The sequence below is a fragment of the Pteropus alecto genome, unplaced genomic scaffold (assembly GCF_000325575.1).
Source record: "Pteropus alecto unplaced genomic scaffold, ASM32557v1 scaffold146, whole genome shotgun sequence".
NCBI classification, from domain to species: Eukaryota; Metazoa; Chordata; class Mammalia; order Chiroptera; family Pteropodidae; genus Pteropus; species Pteropus alecto.
This window is the reverse complement of record NW_006442107.1, coordinates 1,078,979-1,102,800: the sequence shown is the minus strand read 5'-3', so window position 1 is coordinate 1,102,800 and position 23,822 is coordinate 1,078,979. Positions and strand designations below refer to the sequence as shown.

General features: G+C 33.4%; 1 protein-coding gene across 1 annotated transcript in view; it reads left to right on the top strand.

The window, feature by feature from the left end:
- DCC (DCC netrin 1 receptor) overlaps positions 1 to 23,822 on the top strand; it is a 1,008,917-nt gene that overhangs the window by 851,709 nt on the left and 133,386 nt on the right. The window contains exon 15 of the mRNA XM_006919890.1: positions 4,914 to 5,108. Coding sequence (XP_006919952.1) covers positions 4,914 to 5,108 — 195 coding nt within the window. The remainder of the gene's footprint in view (positions 1 to 4,913; positions 5,109 to 23,822) is intronic.

Genomic DNA, 23,822 nt, shown 5'->3' with positions numbered 1-23,822 from the left:
AGGCATCTCAAACTTAACATGATTCAACAACTCACTTGTTTTTCCTCATCTCAGTACATCATCCACCAGTTGCCCAAGCCAAAGATAAATGAGGTGTCATCCAGTCTCCTCTTTTCTATGCCACTCACATCCGATCTATAGCTTTGTTGACTACACCTTCCAAATATCCCATATATATCCACTTCACTCCCACATTGGCCATGCAGATAAGTACAAAAGCATTTTTAGGGTTTCATAATTTTATTAAATGTTTGAAAATACACAGAACATAAAATTTACCATCTTAACTATTGTTAAGTACACAGTTCAATGAATTCACACTTTTGTGCAACCATCACTACTACCCTTCTGCACAATTCTTCATCTTGCAAAATTGAAACCTTTTCCCATTAAACAACTCCATATCCTGCTTCCCCCGAGCCCCAACAATCGCCATTCTACTTTCTGTCTCTATGAATTTGACTACTCTGAGTACCTCATAGAAGTAGAATCATGCGATTATCCTTTTCTGACTGGCTTATTTCACTTAGCATAATGTCCTCAAGACTTACTCATGTTGTATCATGTGTCAGAATTTCCTTTCTTTTTAAAAGTGAAAATATTCCATTGTGTGTATAGAGCACATTTTGTTTATCCGTTCATTTGTTGAGGGACACTTTGGTTGCTTCTGCCTTTTGACTATTGCTATGAACACAGGTATATAAACACCTGTTTGAATTCCTGCTTTCATTTCTGTTGGGAATATACCCAGAGGTGGAATTGCTGGATCATACGGTAATTCTATTTTAATTTTTTGAAGAACTGCTGTAATGTTTTCCATAGCAGCTACACCATTTTCCATTCCCAGTTGGTGACCCTTTTTTTTATCTTTATTTTCCTTCATACCCTCTGCATTCAGTCACAATGACTTCCTTTGCTTATTTTTCTTTAAATACCAACTTCATTTCTGCTATAGGACTCCAGTGGTCATTGTTACCTCTACCTATGGAGCTTTCATCTTGATGTTTGCTTGACTGGCTCTTCTGATCATCCACCTTAGACTCTGCCAGGGACACCTGACTGGATGAGTCCGTTACTATGCCATTGACATAGCACTTACCAGGATCTCATGATTTCCTTGTTCATTCTTTTTGTTTGTTTGTTTGTTTTGTCTTACCCCCCAAAACTATATCCCCAGTACCTAGGACTATGACTGGCACATAGGAGATGCACAGTCATTGTTGAACTGTCACGGGGGTTAATCTATATGTGAACATTACTCATTAAAGGAAATCTGTAATCACCACTCAAAGAACAATCAATGTTCTTTAGAAACAAATTAAGATAGAATCCATAATTTCATAGTATAATCAAGAATGGCAGTTGACCTAGTCATCTTGATAATTCAGACTCCAGTAAAAATTTGAGGCCTCATTAATTTGGATGTTTCAGGCAAAATATGTTCCTTGGTTGCAGATTATTTCAATACTTGCCTTAATACTTATCTGTGCTTTATATATACAATCATTGTCCTAGAGGTACATATTAAATCTTCCATGTACCTCTGAGTAGGAAATTTTAGTTTCAGCCTCCAAACAAAAAGAATTTGTATCATATACCTACTACAGCAAATTTTTAAATTGATGTTTTATAGTTCATCTAACTAGTAACTTTTCATAATCCATAAAGTCATCTGTGTCAGAGAAAACTTATGTAGGATAAAAGGAATTTTTTCATTTCTGTCTTTATTTTAATAAATGAGAAGGGGGAACAAATGGGCTATTTCAGATTTATGAACAACCTTCTAACACAGTAATCTTTCTGATGAGACCGCGTATTATGAATGGCTTAGGTCTAACACTGCCTTGATTGGCACCCTTCTTTCTAGCCCTATGATCTTAATTATGTGGTGAAAGACCATTTAATATTTTGATAAAGATGCAGAATATATTTTTATATATTAATACTCTTATTTTTTATAATGTTAAAATTGTTTTGAGGTTTGGATCTAGGACTGAAACTATTTTTATACAGCGAAATATGAAGATGTGTCATGTGTACTAACAGCCCCTCTTCCTCAAGATCTAGTGTGTAGTGTGCATGCATCACCATGGTACCCTTAAAACTCGAATAGATATAATTTTGTGGGTGCTAACTTAACTAACTTGCAGAGGAGCTACTCTATGGTTTGCAGAAAGATGGAGAAAGTTATTGTTCTGAAAACATTTTAAATAGTTTTTTTCTTTTTATTGTAAAAGATGTTGAATATTGTCATTAAAATTAGTAGTCTTTCATATTGTTTTTAAAAAGTCATAATTGTGGAAAATCTGAATACTATTCGGTTCATTTTCTAAATATAAAATTATCTTGTCATTTCAAAAATTATTGCAAAAACTTCAAATGTGTTCAACTGAATTTATTGTAGAGCCCATTACATTTCAAGGACACTGGAGAGCTTCTGTGAAAAGTGTTAATCCATCCTTTTCATCTCTTTTATTACTTTTACTTAAGTTTTATAGTGGGAAATCCTTCACAAACATTGTGTCTCTGCTGTTAAGGTTTATGTCCACATTTTGAGATAATTTTTATGATGCCTTTGCATATTACATCACCAGGATTTTTCAGGACAAATAATAGCTTGTCTCCTTTTATTCACAACTGAGCATCTTCAAGAAGAAAAACAGCATCTTTAAAAAATGATGTTGATGTAGCATGTTTAGAATGTAGCATCTTTTGAAAAGCTGTTAGTATGGTGCCTATTTTAAAAACATTAATAAAAGACGCACTTCCATATATTACTTAAGCTGAAAATGTGCGTGTTGAAAATGGGTAAAGTTGGTGCTACAAATGGCATCTCCTTTTGCTATTACATCAAGGAGAAAAATATATTATGATATTACCTTTAAACATCAAATTCTCTTGCATAATTTGACATATGTTACCATTAGAGAGTTTCAGTTAGGAAAGAAAGAATGAACACAAATAGTTTGAATAAGGTTCAAATCACTAATATTTTTCAGTACCTATTAATTGCTAGGGACTGTGCTAAGCACTTAAGGGAGTATGAAAGTTTAGATGGGCACATTCTTTCTAAAATTTCTTCCCAGAATACTTACCTGATTTTTAAAGAATAGTTTATATGTGCCTATAATAAACCTATCAAAATATTTATAATAATATATTCAACTGCTTTTTTACTTGTCTCCCAAGAATGCAAGTTTCATGTCTGCTATATTCACTCTCTCCTATATTCACTCTCTCCTGTGTCCTGTCCCGCACCCCAAAAATAGTAGATAATCTATAAATATTTATCAATTTAATGATGATAAGTGTCCAAAAATATTCATATATTTTTAAGATGAGATTATAGGAAAGAACGATGATGTAAAAATCAGAATAACAGTTTATTAAAGTTGAACACCCGATTTCCTTAAAATTTATATCTCGGTAGCATGTGCATTCTCTCCATAATGGCTACTCCTACTGAGAGTGCTTTTATGCATTGTCTCATTAAGTCTTCTCACCATCATATGAGACCATTGCTGTCCTTATCTTCATTCTGCAGGTGAGGAAACCGAGGCTTAAAGAGGATACATAAGATCTTAAACCCTCTCACAGCTAGTGAGCACAGAGTGCCAATTTGGACTCTTCTCTTTTTCACTTCCATAGCTCAGTCTTTGAGTCTACCAATAATTTGGAATGCCAATTTAATTAGAAGGTGAACTCAGAGAATATAAATGATGTCATGAAGACACACAGCTAGTAAGTGACGAAGCCTGATATTAAACCAAATTTGCACACTCCAAAAGCCATGAGGCTTTAATCCAGGTCACTGTCTCCTTTACTTTCCTAATAAGTGAGCTTTTCACAGATTCAATAAACCATACATCAGTCAGTTGCCATCCTAACCATGCTGAGCAAATCATGGCCCTAAACTGTTTCTCCTGACAATTTCTTAAGAAAGGACTGGCACGTTTATTTTTGTTTTTACTTAAATCAGAGTAAGTAATCCTTGGGGAAGACAGTTTTTGATGTTTCATTTTCCTTCCAATTCTTCTTATATCTTTCTTGATTTTATTCTTGAGCAAGGGTCTGCTGCCCAATGTACGGAAGAGCCAAAATCATGACAACAGCCTTTAGAGAAGAAAGAGCTTATTTATTTAATGCTGAGTTGACTTGCAGGGGACGGGAGGCACAGCTCAAATCTGTCTCCCAGATCTGGCATCCGGACAAGTTTTAAGGGTTAGGGAGAACAGAGTGGCATGAGGTAATGTTGGCGGGGCAAGTTTTGATTGGAGGGTTTTAGAACTTGGCAAAAGAAAGGACGAAGGAATTCCAATCTGTCAGGGTTTGATTGGTCATTTTTATATTCATCCATATTTGGTCTGGGCATTGCATCTTTCTCATTGAAGGACCTCTTGCTTTGTAAAGGGCTCTAGTAGCCACATTTCCATTACTCGAATCGGTAAACTGAAGATTCTTGGTTCTGGGCTCATCCTGAGGACGGGGATGGCACACATGCAGTGCTGTCTCTATAAAATAACTCAAAGATTGCATTAATCACCAATCTGCTTTAGGGAGCAGAACCAGTTTTAAGCTGGTCAATGTGATGTGGGTGCTGTTTCAATTTCACTTTGTATTAATGACACCTAAGAAGAAATATATGGGAAAAAAATAAGCCTAAAGAAAAACTATTAAAATAAAGATGCATGCTGCTACAGTCCCCATGGAAGGAATTCAGTACCCTCTTGTGCTTAAGAAACTCTAGTGAAACACAGAAAATGTATCACATGCTGAAACAGAGAGGAACATGGGCCATAAGTGGTGCACCAATGAGGATCTACAGAACATATTAAGTCTTGTTTAAATGGAATGTTACCATGCTATATGTGCTATTATGAGACAGGCCGGTGATGCCTCTTTTTGAATTTTAGAGTCTCAAGTCCCTGATCAGCCAAGCTCTCTTCATGTGAGGCCACAGACCAACTGCATCATCATGAGTTGGACCCCTCCCTTGAACCCAAACATCGTGGTGCGAGGTTATATTATTGGTTACGGCGTTGGGAGTCCTTATGCTGAGACAGTACGTGTGGATAGTAAACAGCGATATTATTCCATTGAGAGGTTAGGTGAGTACCTGTGGTTTTCATTCTATTAAGGGAAATAAATGATATTTATATTATTTTTTTCTTAGAAAATTATTTTTTGGAATTTTATTTCAATTTGAATCATATATTAACTGTTAAAACAATTCTCTTTTTAAATCTTTTATCAGTCTATACACACACAAACACACACACACACACACAGATACACAGACTTTTCTCTCTGGATTTTCGAATTAAGGAATTTTATCTAGAGAGATTCACAGTGTGGGTGCCCTGGAGTATACCTTTGCTTATGTGTGGTAAGGATATAAAAAGTGCATTGGATAATTTTTCTTTTTCCGCTGATAAATTGAAACTTCTGGTCTTAATAATTCTTATAAAATAAAAGTCAACACATTCTTCACCTTTTTCTCACTAGGAAGATATTCTGTCAATTTTTCTTTAACCTTGAATTATCTAGTCACATTATCTTCTTTTTCCTTTGCATTTATAGATAAAACTTTATAGCTATGTCATTATGACTGTAATATAACAAAATGAAAAAAATGAATTTTAAGTCAAGCTGGTAGCTTAGAGTTATAGAACTTGTCTCTGCATGTATTTCTGATTTCTCCCCAATCCAAATTCTCTTGCTGTTCTCAACCTCAGTTCACTGAATACTATACTTAAATTTTGATATTTCAGAATTCATTGAAAATCTGTTTATTCAGAGAGTGCTAAGATGGGTAAAAGTGTTCATATTCATTTCATATCTGATTTTCCATAATACAGTGAAGTTATATCATTAACAGAGGGAAATTAAAGAAATATATGTTATATACAGGGTGCCAAGAATGTAAACAATTCTCATAAAGCAAAAAGGAAGTTAATTCTACCTGTTGGTTTAACACTATTTTATTTGCAATGAAGTACACTGATGTCCTCAAACTCAGCCTGACTGGGGAAGGAGGGGGCTGCAGCTTATCTGCAATGTCTCTCACAAACAGAACATTTGTGATGAGAATCCTGATTTGAATTTGAATAGCTTTTCTTGCAGTAGCAAGAAAAGATTTTTTAAGTGCAGGAGGAAAATTGCACTGACCCATTCTCTCTATAATTGCTTCAAACACTAATAAGAGAAGCACCTCCTGAAAGTCTTTAAAATTGTAGTTAGCTTGGCATTTAGAAATAATATTCTCTCAGTCAGTCCCTGAGTTGGAATATTAAGGCAATCACAAAACTCATATTTTACGGCTGTCAAACCTATGTCAAGGGACTCTCATTTATTCATTATTCAGTATACATTGTTTCTGACAGTTCATCTTGATGCCACGCACCAGAGGGAGAGATTCCCATGGCAGTGCTCAGGCTCCCCCCGGCAGTGTGGACATGGTACAAACTCAGAATGAACTCATGAAGGAAAACTGCAGTGTTTCACTATGTCCTTTTGAACATGATGCTCTTTATTATCAAAACAAACAAACAAACAAACAACTCTCCAGGAGTCTCCAAGTCTAGCAAAGTTGAGGCATTTGGGAGATTAACACCAGTAGATCTCTCCAAATGCTTAACAAGAAATCAAGAAATTTCTCTTGTTAAGGTATGTTCCAGAGAGTAAGGAAAACTGTTAAAGGTAAAATGGGATATGAACCTACCTCATTGATAAGCATGAGTTTACATTTTAAAATTTGTCTGGAAAGAGTAACTACATCCATACACCAACATGCGATCACGTATATGTACATAGGTGTTGCTGTTTCAACATAGTCCCATGTCTTAACGTAAGATAAGAAATAAAATCAGTAGTGTTTTGTTGTTATTCCGAATCTTTATGGTTATACAAATAAACTGGCATTTTTTCTAACATGTGTGTCATTAGCCAATGAGTTAGACATATCTTAGTACATATATAAAATAGAAACTATATATTATATATGTGTGTATAAAATATCTAGACAACTTTGTATTTCTAAAGCTTTAAAAGTTATGTTTCAAATAGCTTTTCAAAAAGATACTATGAAAATTGATATGCCTACTTTAATGTTCAGTGGAATAAACAAAACAATTGGTGGTTTCTTTGCAGAGTTTGAATGTTTTTTAATCATTAACCTTCTATCCTAAGATCTGCTAAATTCATCTATTCTACTAGTAGTTTTGTAGATGCTCTGAGAGTTCCATTTAAAAAAGCATTTCGTATGTGAATAGGAACAGTTTAACACTTAATTTCTGATCTGCTTTTTATGTCTTGCCTTCTTTTGGTTAAGATCTCTAGTAAGATGTTGAAAAGACATGGCAGCAGGCATCTTTGCTTTGTTCCTGATCTGACTGGAGACATGAAATAAGTTATCTGGAGGTTCTTCATAGGTGTCTGTTAGATTAAGGGAGTTTTCTCATTTTCCTAGCTTTCTGGGAATTTTTACCATGAGTATTTATCGATTTTTTGTGAAATAATTTTCTCTCTCTTGAAATGATCGTATGATTTTCTTTCTTTTTTAATACGATGAATTATACTGAGTGATTTTTGAAGGAAACTAATATCGAATTTCTCATACAAATTCTACGTGGTAATGATGTACAACCCTTTTCTTATATTGTTGGATTTGATTTGTTAATATTTATTAAGGATTTTGTGCCAATATTCACGAGGTCTATTTATCTACAATTTCCTTTTCATAGTAGTGACTTTATCCAGTTTTTTAATTAAAATTATACCTGTCTTATTAAATTAGATGGACAGTTTGCGATTCTGTTACTAAAAAGTTTGTATAAAATTGATATTATTTATTACTAGAAGATTTGATAGGATTTACTATTGAAGCCATTTGGATCTGAGATTTCCTCTTTGATAATGAATGAATTTGATTTCTTTAACACATATGTATTGTATGTTTTGTATTTTTTCATGTGTTGGTTTTGGCAAGTTAAATTTTCCATGAAATTTGTGTACTTCATTTTGTCATATTTGTTAGCCTAGAATTTTCATTCATAATATTCAAATAATCTTATTATTTGTGATAACTGCATTTTTATTTTTTATATTGATTTATGTTCTCTCTTATTATGATGACTCTAAATAGGGGTTTAGCAATTTGTTCATCTTGTCAAAGAGAGAGCCTTTAATACTGCTAACTGGCTTATTATCTGTCTCTATTTTTTTTCTTTCAGATCTGCTCTTATTTTGACTATTTCCTTCTTGTACTTATTTTAGTCATACTTCACCTTCTATTCCTAACTTCTTAAGGTCTAACCTCATAATGTAGGCTTTTAAACTATTGGTGTTCCTCTAAGTTCCACTTTCCTCGTTTCTCATAAATTTTAATATGTTCTATATTCACTATCATGTAGTTAGTACAAAATATTTTCTAATTTTCATTTATTTCTTTTTGCCCCATGAGTTATTCTTTTGCTTAATTTTTTTAAGTTTGGGTTTTCTTAGATGTCTTCTTATTATTGATTTTTCATTTTATTTTATCGTGATTAGAAATTATATATTTGATTTCTGTCTTTTTAAACTTATAGAGTTTTGTTTTATGGACCAGTATACTGTTAATTTTGTTGAATATACTATGTGAAATTTAAAATAATGTGTATTCTGCAACTAGATATAGAATTGTCTGAATATCACTTAGGTCAGGTTTTTGATAGTATTTTTCAGATCAACTATGTCCTTACTAAATTGTTTGATCAATAGTCTATGAATTGCTAAGACTGAATGTCAAAAACCAAAACTTTTTAAAAACATGTAATCATCTATACCTCCCTTTATTTCTGTCAACATTTTCGATTCATTTATTTTGAGAGTTTATTAAGCCAATATACATTTATAATTGCAGTGTCTTCTTGGTAAATCACCTCATTTAGTGTTATAAATGTCTTTATTTATTCCTGGCAATACTCTTGATCTTCAAGACAATTTTATCCATTCTTAATATAACCACTCTAACCTTCTTATATTTAAAATTTACATGGTATATCATTTTCTATCTGTTACTTTCAACTTATGTCTTTATATTTAAAGTTCCTCTAACTCTCGTAGATAGTATGTAGTTGAGTCTTGCTATTTCTGCACTCTGAAAATTTCTGCCTTTTAATTGGGGGTTTTAGACCATTAAAATTTAGTGTAATTATGTAAACGGTTGAATTCAGGTCATTATTTTTTTGTTTTCTGTTTGTCCCTTCTTTTTTACCTGCTTGTTTTCTCTTTCTTTACTTCTCCAATTTCTTAATTCAGCAATCCGCCTACTCTTGTATTTGTATAACCCTCAGATATCAAATAGTTTTTATTTTTGTGTGTGTATTTACAGTTTATGATTGCTATCAGTGAGATTGGTGAGCTAAAGGATGCTCATACCATCATAGCAGAACTGGAAACCCAGTCCCTTGTTAAAAATTGTTGGACAGCTGCTCTGGTGAAAATTCTTGATAAAAATAAGATCATTTCCTCGGCAGAGTATTTGTCATCTGAATTGTTTGGCACTACTGCACACTTATTTGTGTTAAAAAGTTAATTAGAGGAACCACAAACGACTGTGGAATATATAGTTTAATAGAAAACAACAACAATTTGCAGCGGACTTCTGACTAAAGTTTAGACTTCTGACCAAAATTTAGTCATTTAAGAAATTAAATTTGGGTTATCCATTTGACTAAACTCTTTAAAAAATATAGTATTCAAGTCCTTATACAATGGAAATGATAAAAAAAAATAGCATCGTATATCTTTAAAAACTCATGAGGGTCAGAGAACAAATTATTTTGTGTAAATGTCTGAATATAGCCATTGCTTTTCCAACTGAGATTAATCTAACATGTCAAATATTTTTACAAGGACTTAGCTTCTTCTAAGTCTAATCAACCCATTTAAAACTATCACATATTTGAAGGAGAATTCATTGAAATCTTTTTCCATCACTGATGGGGATTTGCAGAAATGTACAGTAAACAAATGTTCTTAGAATTTGCTGTTACTCTTTGAAAGAAAGAATATGCAATTAAAACTTTTAGGGTTTTAATGATTGTCTATCACTTCTTTTGAAGTGTTATAACCCCCCTATATAAATATATTTTTAGTTCTTTAATGAATATTCAATTATTATTCGCTTTTATTTTTTATCACTCTTTCAATGGTGTTTAGTAGAGGACATGGTTTCAATAGACTTATGATTTCAATAGACTGTAAATATATTTAAAGGTAAATAAAGATGGAGTGGGATAGGATTTCAAATCTGGATTGAGATCATATTTTTCTCTCTGCCATAATGTTTAATCTTAGGAAAGTGATTTAAACTGTGGCCTCATAGTATTTCAGTGAACATGGGAGGAAAGAGTATCTTTTCTACATTTTACGGTCAGAGTTAACAGATATTGAAAAGAGTTAATAGAAAAGGAGAATTTGGTCTTCGTAATATATATATTATGTACATAATATATATGTATGTAATATATATAGAGAGAGCGCACAAAATTTGCATTGTTACCATTGCAAAAAAATTAAAGTTTTACCTTAATTAAAGATATTCAGTTTTTTAGATAAATTCATTACCTATTTCTAAATATTATTGAAAAATCATTTTTTATAACACAAATTGGAAATATTTTACTTTGAACTATTTAGAGGGAAAAAAAGATTAAGGAAATGGGTGTTCCGTTTGCGATTATGTTTGTTCGCAATCCAATAGTATCAAATGAGGGTTTGAATTTTGTCTGTAACAATGAAATATTGGTCATACGTGGCACAGTAGCCTTTCATTCCTGTGCTGTGGGACTCTGTGAGACTCAGTTTGCTCGTCTGTAAAGCAGGATAGTATGCTCCCCTACAGCTTTTTGTGAAATTCAACTGAGATAATAAGAGTAAAGCCATTGCAATTTTTTAAAGTTAAAAACATATGTACAAGTAAATAAGGTTATGATTCTTATATCATTTTGTACATCAGCAATTTAGTAAATATATATAGTGCAGTTCCATAGACTTTGAACTATGTTTTTATAAATCTTGGAATTTATAGTGTTCTATATTCTTTACCTAAAAGTGGACTATATAAAATACAGTTTTAAAAATAGTTGAGGGTTGTGAGTTTTTATACTCCGATAACTCACCAAATGCATGAAATCATATAAAACATATTTATTTACCAAAATTAATTAAATGGAATCAAAATCTAAACAACACAGTGACCTTCAATTGAGTAGAAAAGACGTAAAAGTGAACTCCTGGTTTCTGCTACAGCAGAGTGCTGAGAAAATTGTGAGTGGGAAAGTTAGGTTCAACATGAGCACTGATTGCCAAGAGAGGAATGAGAGGGAAAAGGTCAGTCCATGAGATCATTACTCAGAATATATCAGGAAGAATGGTTTTATCTTTCATGATTTTTTTTTTTTTTTGAGGTTAGTATCTTTTAAACCTATAGGCATTTTCTAGCAGCCTTTAAAGACAGCCTCAGGGTGATTCATTAATAATACATGCCATTCTATTTGTAACTCTTTTCTCACTTTCTACTCCCTGAGGTCCAAAGCAGATGCATTGTCTTACACCTGGTGAATTTTCTGAGGCTATTTTGAAGAACGTTTTATAAAAGATGAATACTATTATTGAACTAGAGGAGAAAAGACCTCATTAGAGTAAATATATATATATGTATTTATTTATATATTTATTCTCCTTTTTTTATAGGCCTTCCACATTTCATTTTGTATTTTATAACTTGAGTTGTTATTTGTAAAATCAAATTGATAAAGGATTGCATTTATTCTACCAACATTAAATTCAAGTATTCAATCAAAATCTATTCCTCCATCATCTGTATTTTTCTATAAAATGTTTTATTTGGGTCAGACTAATCCAGATCTCTCCTTAATTGCCCATGTCATTTAATGTTTACAGATAGCTACTCAGTGCATTTCTTCCAAGTACTTTACAAATACTAATCTATTCCTTCATCCTCTCCTTTATGTTAGTGTCCAGTATCATCTCAATACCGCAAATAAGAGAAGACAGCAAGAGAACTAAAGTAAACAAGAAAATTGAAAGCTAATTTTTTTAATGAAAAAGTTAAATGTTACATTAACATACTCAGATAAATATTGTCATAAACAGCAAAAACCTAGCTCTCCAGTATGGAGAGAGGAAGCTGGGATCAAATCTGAGCCAGATCAGGGCTTACAGCTAGAACACACTACTTCAGGGGAAGTTCCATTTCCTATAGGAAAAAACAAGTTGTTCTGGGCAAAAACACAGTAGAGGGAAAAAAATATCCCTTTAATTCAACAAGTGAGATAGGATATAGTTCTAAATTTCTGATCAAACATGACTTACAGATTCCAGTATGAGTCTCAGTGTTTAATTATGGAGGTGTGAGAATTGTTATCTTGTGAGCTAGGTTTAGGGCTAACTTAGAGGGAAAAGACAGAAAAACAGATGTTGAGCATCTTGCTTTATTAAGCAATTATATGTGTAGATTAATGTTTTTCTTTTTAGTTCTGCCCCCATGTAATTTGAAGCTCTGTTATAAGGTGCATAATTATCTAGATCGTTATATCTCTAGATGAATTAACCATGTTATCATTTATAAACTGTTACTCTTTATCAGTGGTAATATTTTTGCTCTGTAACCTACATTGCGTCTCGTATTACTAACAACGCTGGTCTATTTTTTGTTCGTATGTTAGTATGATATATATTTTCTCATTCTTTTACTTTAAAACTATTTGAGTCTTTATATTTAAAGCGGGTTTTTTAGACAGACCATGTAGGTGGATCTAGCATTTTCATCCAATCCGACAGACTCTGACTTTCAATTGAGGTGTTTAGGCCATTTACATTTAACGTGAATATTCATATGAATGGATTAATATCTACCATCCTGCTATTTGTGTTTTATTTGTTGCATCTGTTGTCCCATAAATTGTTTGTGCCCTTTTTACTTCCCTTTCTGCATTTTTGGGATATTAAGTAAGTATTTGTAATCATTTATCTTTCATTCTTTATGGGCTCATCAGTTATACCTGTTTTGCTTCTTTAGTGCTTGCTTTATGATTTATAGTATATATCTTTGACTTATCACTATTGACATTACAGAAATATTATACGAGTTTGCAAAACATTGTTATTATTTTCTTTAAACAATCAAATATCCTTTAAAGGTTAAAAACTAAGAAAAAGATGTATTTTTTTATCTAAGTACAGTTACCATTTTTAGTGCACTTCATTCTTTTGCGCTAATCCAGATTTTGAACTGGTATCATTTTTATTTATTCTTAAAGGACTTCCTTGCAATGAAGTTATGTTGGCGATTAATTTTTTAAATTTTTGTACAACTGAAAAAGTTTTCATTTTGCCTCTGTTTTTCAAATATATTTGCATTAGAGATGGAATGCGAATCAACAAATTTCTTTCAGTATTTTTAATGATATTACCTTGTATCTTACCTTGTTTATATTACCTCGTTTCCTGTAATTACTTGTCTCCGCTAAGACTGTTGTAATCACTGCTATCCTGTACCTTTGTACATAATGTGTCTTTTTTCTCTGGCTGCTTTGAAGATATTTTTTCTTTGCCACCAATTTTACACAATTTTATTATGATGTTTCCGTGTAGTACTCTTTACTTTTCTTATGCATAAAATTATTTGACATTCTCGGATCAGTGGATTCATAGGTTTCATCAAATTTGGGAGATGTGGGGTCATTTTTTCAAGTCATTTTTATTTCTCCCAGTCTTACTCCTTTCAATGGGAAACTCCATTACACATATATTATGGTGCTTTTGGTTGTACTACAGTTTACTGATTCTCTTTCTTTTTTTTTTTTTTTCAGTGTTTTCTTTTCCCCCTCTGTGTGTTTCATTTTTGATAGTTTCTATTACCGTCTTTAAAGCCACTTTAGCTCCCCACCCCCACACAGGCTAATCTGATCTTAATCCCATTGGTGTGTTTTTTTCCCTATTATCTATGATAGTTTGGTTTGGACATTTTCTATATATTCCACTTCCCAGTTAACATGCTCGAACTTTCCTCTACCTTCTTGAACATAAGGACTATAGTTATAATATCTCTTTAATATTCTTGTCTACAGATTCTTTCAACTGTGTCATTTTGAAGTCCGTTTCTAATTGTTAATGTTTTGCTTCATTATGGATTGTGCTTTTCTGCTTTTTTTTTCAGATGTAGATGAATTCAGTATAACAATGCGTATTATCTACTTTAGGGCAGGTGTGCTTCTTAGACATATTCTTTAACTTGTGTGATGCTGAAGATTTTTGTGTTTTTAAAAAGATTCATGTTTTGTACTAGAACATAGTTCATGGAAAAATTTTGACCCTTTTGAGGCTTGCTGTTGAGTGATTATAGGGTACTAAAGCACTGGTACCATCTAAAAGCATAGGGCTAATTTGCTCTACTATTAAGGTAATACCTTCTGAGTCTTCTACCTAAGTGCCCATAAATTATGTGACTTTTTAAAAATCTGGGTTTTGGAAATCCACTTATTCATGGCCCTAGGTGACCGCCAAAGTATTTTTTATTGTCGTTGTCATTGTTGTTATTTCCTTGCTAACACTGAGTGGTTCTTTCCCCAGCCTTGGGAAATTTCCTCAGACACATTCACTGATAAGTATTCAGATGAATACTCAAGAGAAACCCTCTGTCGGTCTCCAGAACTCTCCTTATGCATTTCTCCTCTCTCTGGGGCTCTGCCTCACAAACTCCAGTTGCTTTGGTCATCTCAGACGACCAAATCTGTGTCCTCAATTAAGGGAGATCTTCTGGGTTTCCCCTTTCTCTTCTGTAGCCTGAAAACTTTCTTCGGGCAATAAGCTGGAGAAATCAATGTGTTCACTATGTTTCTCTTCTCCCAGAGATCACTGACTTGATCTGCCTGATGTCAAATATCTGAAAACTGTTATTTTGTCTGTTTTTTGTTTAAGTGTATCCAAGCAGGAGGGTAAAGCCAATCTTTATTAATCCATTTTTATCAGAAGCGGAAATCCTTTAATAAACAATTAAATAATCATTTATCATTTCACTATGCCAAAAGTTTTAGCTTTTTAAGAGAACAAAAAAATGCCAAACTGCATTATATCTATTTCCTGATTTCTGTCACAAATCTCATCAAGAATGGATCCTAACTGTCATATTGTATTTTTGTAGAATAAATTTAACTTGAGTGCTCTTAAAAATAGGTCTCTGAGCCTGTGGAGAAATGAACCTTTATAACTCCCAGAGTGCATTCTGAGTTCAGTGAATACAATGTAAATTATAATGTTAACCTCAGCATCACCACCACCCCCATCAAAAAACATTCCTCATGCATGGAATATAGAAGTTTTGAGTTTACGACATGCAAATATTTTAAATCAGAAAAGTCAATGCGTTTTAGCAGCCTCTGGAATAGTTGAGATGAATGAATAAAAAATGAATATAGAGAACATTTTATTATTTTGAAATGAAGTGCATTATAGATATTGGTTAACAAAATTCTGCTTTGTATTTTTTTGAAGAAGGATGTAAGAAGAATTATGAAGAATTATTTTGACCTGAAATTTGAAAAGGCTGATCATAAAAACCCTGAATAAATGTCATTTAATGGTAAAAACAATGCAGAGTGTGGATTTACGACCATATTAACCCCCAATTAACTTATTCACAGCAATTATATATAGCGAATCAATAGTGAACACAAACTCCAGCTATATTTCAGACTAGAGTATCATAATTGATCATTGAAAATCCATATATTGTATGCTGTATAAGCACTTCTAAAAGAAAGTCAGCTTACCTTATCGTTATTTTTGCCTTGTAATTTTGTTATTTACACAAGGAATCCCTGCTTATTCTCAAAATAATATCAGTAATTTTATAATACAGTTTTATTTTGACAGTTTTAAGTGAGCTCTATGAAGTTTCTATAGAAACATGTGAATATCTATTGTTTATCTCAGATTTACTGTATAATGTTTCTCTCTGTCAACACTATTTGCCCGATATATGTATTCTAAATATTGTAATGGGATAAGAACTCTAATGAATCTGAAGAACAATATATTTTCTCCTTGTTTCCTTAGTATTTCTTAATCTCTTTGAGATTCACCTTAGTAGATTTTAATACTTTTATTTTATATGTAGATGAGTTCAACATAAGATAAAGCATATTATCTGAGTCATAATTTTATTTTATTTCATTTTCAAATATTCTTGGCCATTTAGTTGACATGAGTTGAAATACCAAATGGATGGATTTTCCATAGTGTAGGCAGTTGCTTAATTAGACAACAGAACAAAATGAACAAAAAATCTTTTGTGGTAAATAGTGTGTTAAAAGACCAGATGGTTTACTACTTCTTATCAAAATTATTACATATAATTATTTGTTGAGTAACTGTTAAGTATAAGGCAACATGTTGAGCTTAGGGATGCTAAGAAATATAAGGCATATTCTCTGACATATTCTAAGTCTTATGTGATAAATATAAAAATATTTCTTGAAAAGAATATATGACGTCAGAGGATTCTACAAGAATAGTAATTGCTTTGGTAGGTTGGAAGGTGACTTATATATAAGGTTGGTAGATATACGGGCATGAGAATTTTGATTTAAAGGATGAGTAGGATTTATTCTTATGGGGAAGAACATGATGTAGTATGTACAAGACTACAGAGTCAATGGAAAACAATGGAGGTATAAGGTCTAGTGAACAAACCAATTTAACCAGGAGTGAAAACTCATATAAGGCAGTTGCAGGAGTAATGAATAGAGATATCCTGAGTGCATGTTTGGGACAGAATAAAAGCAAAACTGAACATTCTTGGATTCACCTATTCCCAAATAATTTTAAGGTTCACGTTTTATATTTAATAGTCGTTTTATTGAGGTATTGACTCCCAAATACTGAGAACTTGAGTACAAATTATTTCGCTAGGCAATAATAATAAGTCTTACTCATCACCTAGCCTTTCTTCTCATTGCAATATATCCATCATGAGAAAATAATGTTCCATATTCAAAAGAGGTCTGGGAAAACTAATCCAGGGTTTAGAAAAAGATGAAACTACATCGCAATGGTTTTTGAATCCCAGACTTGGCCTTTCTAATGTGCAATTCAGTAATGGGAGATAGTCACTACTTCACTATCTATGTAAAACAATTATCGATTAGTGTTCTTTTCCTCATCTCCATATCTGTTCTAAAAATGAGCCTTTAGAAACATAATTAACCCATCATTATTTAATTAATCCAATACTGTGTAGCAGTGCCCTATGCTTTGGTTGTTCTTTTTATATGCTTTGTTCAATATCCACAATTTTTCAAGGTGAAGCTTCTAATATTCTCAAAAAGAAATTCAAAGTCTATATTCTGATGCCCTTAATTACCTTGAAGAGTCCCGACTCAATACACATTTGAATGACTTTTGACTTATCCTGCCATCTAGACTTTGTAGCCAGTCTTTCTTCCAGGATCCAAGTAGCTGACGATGATCCTTATTTTGCTATTCTTAGGACTGTGCCTGGGCATTTAATTGTCTTCAGAGTGGCGATAGGGGGAGAACAGAATGTGAGACACATAGTTAAGACTTAGATAATCAAAATTTGTATAGTTAAGAATTTAAAGGAGTCTACCTTTAAAAGTAGCAAATCATTCTCTTAGTACATTAAGAATGTTTGTTTTTCAGGTGTTCTGCAGGTGTGGGTGTGGGTGTGTGGAGGGATGTGTTTTAACAATCTGTATTCCATTATAAAAGTGTAAACGTATACTAGTCATGGGACTAATACAGATAAATTTAAAAAATTAAGGACAATGATTGAATAGAATCTATTATTTCTAGCAATATCTACCCAGAAATATATTAATCCATTAATCAAGTAATCAGGTAGAATATCTAATATGTAAATTACTTACATATTTATTTAATTGACACAGTCGTTTGGGAGGGGCCATTTATACACAGGCCAAATCTTAGAACAGTATTTTAAGCATGCTTGGAAATATTGTTGTCGCAAATTCTACTTGCTCAGAATGAATGGCTTGTTCCTTAAACTAAGCATTTTGCTCTCTCATGAGAATAAGAAAAAAATGGCTGTATAGTTCAGAAATAACAGTTTGTGTTATAAATCATTAAAAGAAAACATCTCAAGTTGGGTTGCATTTCTCTTGCTTCATTGTATGTTAATTTATGTAAATAAGAAATAAAAGCAGAACTATAACAAAGCAGGCTTTCATCCCTTAAACATCATATGTAAACTACTTCTTTCATTAGTAGAGGTTAAATATTTGTGCTGGTAGCCAGGCATATTCTGAGAAGTTGTAGTGATGAGCCAAGGTCATTGTTTTCTATAAGCATTTCAGTGATCCAAGGTCATTGTTTTCTACAAGCATTTAAGTGAATGTCAACATAGCATTCTTAACAATTAGCAGAGAAGTGACATTTTAGAAATTATTGACTTCTTAGATATGCCTCTTTATAAGGAATAGTGGTTTGAATGGAGACCCCCCAAAAGATATGTCCACCTCCTAAGCCTCAGAACCTGCAAATGTGGCCTTGTTTGGAATAAGGGTTTTTGCAGATATAAAGGATCTCTGGATAAGATTTTCCCAGATTATTAGGCAGACCCTGCATTCAAGGACCTGTCCTTATAAGAAACACAAAGAGAAGGGACAGAGAGAGAGGAGGAGAAAGTCATGTGAAGACAGAGGCAGAGATTGAAGTGGTATAGCCGAGACAAATGCCCACAGCCACCAGAAGCCAGAAAAGGCAAGGAAAGCTTCTCAGAGCCTCCGGAGGGAGTGCGGCACCCTGACACCTTGGTTTTGGACTTCTAGCCTTCAAAATTGTGAGAAAATAGATTTCTAAACTTAACGCAAGTTTGTATAAATGGCTGCAACAACTCTAAGAAGACAATACAAAAGGTCATTCTCAATCTTAATTGTTTTGTTTTTCCTCAACCTCCTTATAAATTTAAAAAGAAAAAAAATTTTGAATCAGGTACCATCTACTTTCTAAAGCATCATGGCCAATATATATATATTTTAATTTGTTAATGAAAAATTAAAAAAAAAAAAAGAACTCAACACAGAAGACAACGTGATGGGCAAAAGAAAGCATGAGAGTGACAGGGCACGGCCACAGGAGAAGATTCTTGGTAGTGAAATTAGATGAATAAGATGGTTCTAACTTTGTAGTCAGAGGTCCTCGAAAGGCACTGTGGTCTCCCTAGTCACCCACACCTCTTCTGTTAATGCCCAGGAGCAAATCAGAAACTGAATATACCTGGCATTCATCCCCGTCAACCTTTTCTGTAATGAGGAAAGGCCTCTGTTTTTCAGCAAGAGGCTAAAAAGAAACTTGGACGGAATATAATGAATAATTGAACGGAGGCTTTTATTTTTTAAGAGGAAAGCACATTTACAGCAAAGAAATCAAATTTTCCCTTAAAAAAAAAAAAAAAACAATCATGAAGCCAGGAATTATACCCACAAGAGTAAAAGCAAGTGATTTATCTTTATGGTAATATGATTTACAGAGTTTACACACTAATTAGTCATTTCTGAGAAGAAATCAAAGAACTCTATAAAATTACTGGACAAAACTGTGCTTATGGACAGGTTAGATGATTAGGGCAGAGACACGATGATTTTTCTGTTCATACTTGACCCTATTCCAGTTATTGTCCTCCACTAATATATTATCTCATGATCATGAGTAATAACTTAGTTTTCAATTGTTATACTCTATTTTTTTCAAGTCTCTTGTATTATTGCCATATGCCACACCATCTTTTATCATTTAAAATGGCAGAAAAACTTTAGAGGCTGTTATTTTGATAACTGTGGTATGTGTGTTTGATGACATACAGAAATGAGAAGCCATGGACACCTATATTGACAAATGGAATATATTTAAAGAATTTTTGATAATGAGGAGTAAGAGATGCCTTCTCTTGGCAATAACAAAGTGTCCATTCTCTCCTGTCTAAAGTGTCCATTCTCTCCTGTCTAAAAGGAAAGGGGAGCGTTTTGTAGTTCCAAAATGCCAGGGCACACACTGTAGTGATTTTTGTCTTGTTGGTTAAGTTACCTTGACTTTGCATCCTGGTTTCCTCAATCTGTCAAATGAGCATAACAAGCTTCCTGGCCTTCACAAGAACAAGCGTGGGAGGAGAAAACAGCCTGTCAGATGGTGGAAGATCAAGTTATTTTTGAAACAAGTATCGTGTGTCTTCAGGAAACAAAATCTGGTTTAAGATTTTATTCTTTTCTGAATAGGCTATTACTTTAAACATTTGAAACATTTATATGTACAGAATATACTTTTATTATCGGTGTACTATGTTTTATGTTAAACTTTGAGGAGAAAACAAAAGGAAAACTAATATTAATAGTGTTCAATAAAAACGCAGATCTTATGCTCTATATGATAAACACTTAGGAAACTCAGTATGTATATTACAAATGATTGAAGCCTTCCACTCCTAGTAATAATGGCAATATGTAACATTTATTGAGCGCTTACCATGTGCTGAGCTTTATGTATTTTATATCAATCATCTCACTTGATCTTCTCAGTCTCCTAAGAGGAGAGCGCTCTAATTGATACCATCTTATAGATGGGTGAACAAACTAAAGTTACACTGAGTCTAAAGCTTAAGTGGCTTCTGCCAAACCTCTTAGCAAGTAAGCAACAGAACCAGAACTCAAACTGCCTAACCCAAGAGCATTTCTTAACCTCCATGCTGTATATTACGATAAGTTAAGTACCTTTGACAAGCTATATTGTGAAAGTCAATTACAGCTTTGAAAAATATCTAGGAAAAAGGAGCCAGTCCCTCTGACATCCTAGAGTAATTTGCTGAAGTCTAAATCATTTCTCTACAGGCATTTATTACCTGAAGACTTCTTCGGAGATATTTTCCACTAAAACTATAGAAGTTTGAAAGGTTTTTTTTTCCATTTACCTCTCTCCTCTCTCTCTATCTCTCTGTCTCTTTGTCAGTCTGTCTGTCTCAGTCTCTCTCTCTCTCACACACAAACATATGCACATTAAGTCTCTTTATGCTTCTTCATTCACTGTCTTTCACATGTGCTTTTCTTACTTTTCAACTAAAGTTTCCCACCTTAGCCATGTAGAGTGGCCAATAATATAAAGAGAATATATAAGATTTATATTGTATTTAAAGTGCATATTTTAAATCCACATTGAGGAGGGCAGTCTGCTTCGCTCAGCCCACAGATTCAAGCTCCTGTCATCCAGAAACACCATCATAGACACACCCAGAAATAACGTTTAATCTGGACACCCTATGACCAGTCGAGCTGACATATAAAATCATCACAAACACTAAGGGTTTCCCCTACTATATCCACCATATTACGAAATGCAAAGTGACTGTTATGAAACATTTCCACATAAATAAAGCAAAAATAAAGGAAGGTGGTGATTTGGGAGGAAATATTTTTATATTTGTTATTGTTGTTTCCTACCCACTTTTAATATATGTAAATAATGTCATAACATTTAATTTTTCCAGATTTATCATTTACCAACTTAATTTCTGACACACATTATTTTATAAACTTAAATTTTATAAATGTTAGTCTTCAAACTCTTATACAGCTCCCCTACCACACGCATAAATGTTAGTCTTCAAACTCTTATACAGCTCCCCCACCACCCGCGCGCTTGCACACACACACACACACACACGCACGCATCCCATGATGTTTCTCAACGCGCGCACACACACACACACACACACACACGCATCCCATGATGTTTCTCGCATTGGTAGAAATTTGACCTGTTAAATATTCAGCAAACTCTCTCTGAATTCCACCTTCAAGGGTAAAGAAAAAAGCAGCCAGCTTCATTTTTAGTCCACTTTCAGATTTAATCATTTTCGAAGAGATCAGTTCAAAATTGTTGCAGCTGAGGGGTAAAGAATGAGATCAGGAATATATGAGTGTTCTAGTATTGAGCATTCCTTAAAACATCCATTAATCAGGTGTTAACTTTACTATTTATAATCATAAACAAAAAAGCAGTGCATTGAAATGAGCCTTCTTGTTAGAATTATTCATTTGAGAATCAGTCAACCGCAGAGTTCTCCGCCATCAAAAAGGCTGAGAGAACAGTGGGTGATTGCTCAGGAAATTTATGAGACCAACATGAGTATCTTTCACATTCCACAATAGAAATACAACAAATCTCTACTGACAAAGCTGTAGTCATTACAGATTTTATATTCCAGTTTACAGAGGAAGAGCTTCTCTCAAGCAGATGACTTGTTTTTATTACAGGAACTTTCTTACAGGAGAATCACTTCGGAGAAAAACTTCAGAGACGTCTGGGTTGAATCCTGACTCTACCAGCAATAAGCTCTTTGACCTTAGCAAAGATAATTAATCATTTTGAATGTCAGTTTTTTAATCTTTAAATCCCTTCATTTAGCTAGTCCTTTGTTCATTCAACAAATAGTTCTTAAGTTTTTACTACATGCCAGAAATGATGATAGGCACTGGGGGTATAAAAAAAAAGAAAGAAAGAAAGAAAGAAAAATGGCACCTGTCTTTAAAGTGAATAAGGGGGTTAAATCTTATGGATGGTGTGCATTAAAAGAGAGAGCATGTAAATAATCACATCACTGTTCTGAAACATCTGATAATTTTTCTCTTGAATCCATAGAACTTTCTTTGGATTGTCTCTTCTGATTCCCTCCAAAGGCAGTGACTTTAATAATAGATTTTAGCAAGACACATGGACACCCACTTAAATGCAAGGTTCATGCATGACCTTCTTTACAGCTGTGTGACTCAATTCTGGCCAGTGCAGATAAGTAAATTCTGGCCAGTGCAGATAAGTAAAAGACAGTACCATTCTCAGGCTTTCTCACTCACAGAATGCATGAGCACATGTCAACACTCAAGCCCCTTCCCCTTCTCTCTAGCTGGGAGATGACATGGAATTAGATCCAAAGATGGAAGTCATAGAGATTGGCAAAGCCAGATGACCAACACTGGACTGGTCACTTTTAAACTGTCACTTTTATGTAAGCTATTGTATTTTGATGTTTATTACAGCAGCTTGGACCATATCCTAACTAATACATTATATTTGTTGTGATAAATACAGTTTGTACCATATCATCATAGACCCACCCAGAAATAACGTTTAATCTGGACCCCCTATGGCCAGTCGAGCTGATATATAAAATCATCACAAACACTAAGGGTTTCCCCTACTATATCCACCATATTACGAAATGCAAAGTGAATGATACGAAACATTTCCACATAAATAAAGCAAAAATAAAGGAAGGTGGTGATTTGGGAGGAAATATTTTTATATTTGTTATTGTTGTTTCCTACCCACTTTTAATATATGTAAATAATGTCATAACATTTAATTTTTCCAGATTTATCATTTACCAACTTAATTTCTGACACACATGATTTTATAAACTTAAATTTTATAAATGTTAGTCTTCAAACTCTTATACAGCTCCCCTACCACACGCGCGCTTGCGCACGCGCGCACACACACACACACACACACACACGCATCCCATGATGTTTCTCGCATTGGTAGAAATTTGACCTGTTAAATATTCAGCAAACTCTCTCTGAATTCCACCTTCAAGGGTAAAGAAAAAAGCAGCCAGCTTCATTTTTAGTCCACTTTCAGATTTAATCATTTTCGAAGAGATCAGTTCAAAATTGTTGCAGCTGAGGGGTAAAGAATGAGATCAGGAATATATGAGTGTTCTAGTATTG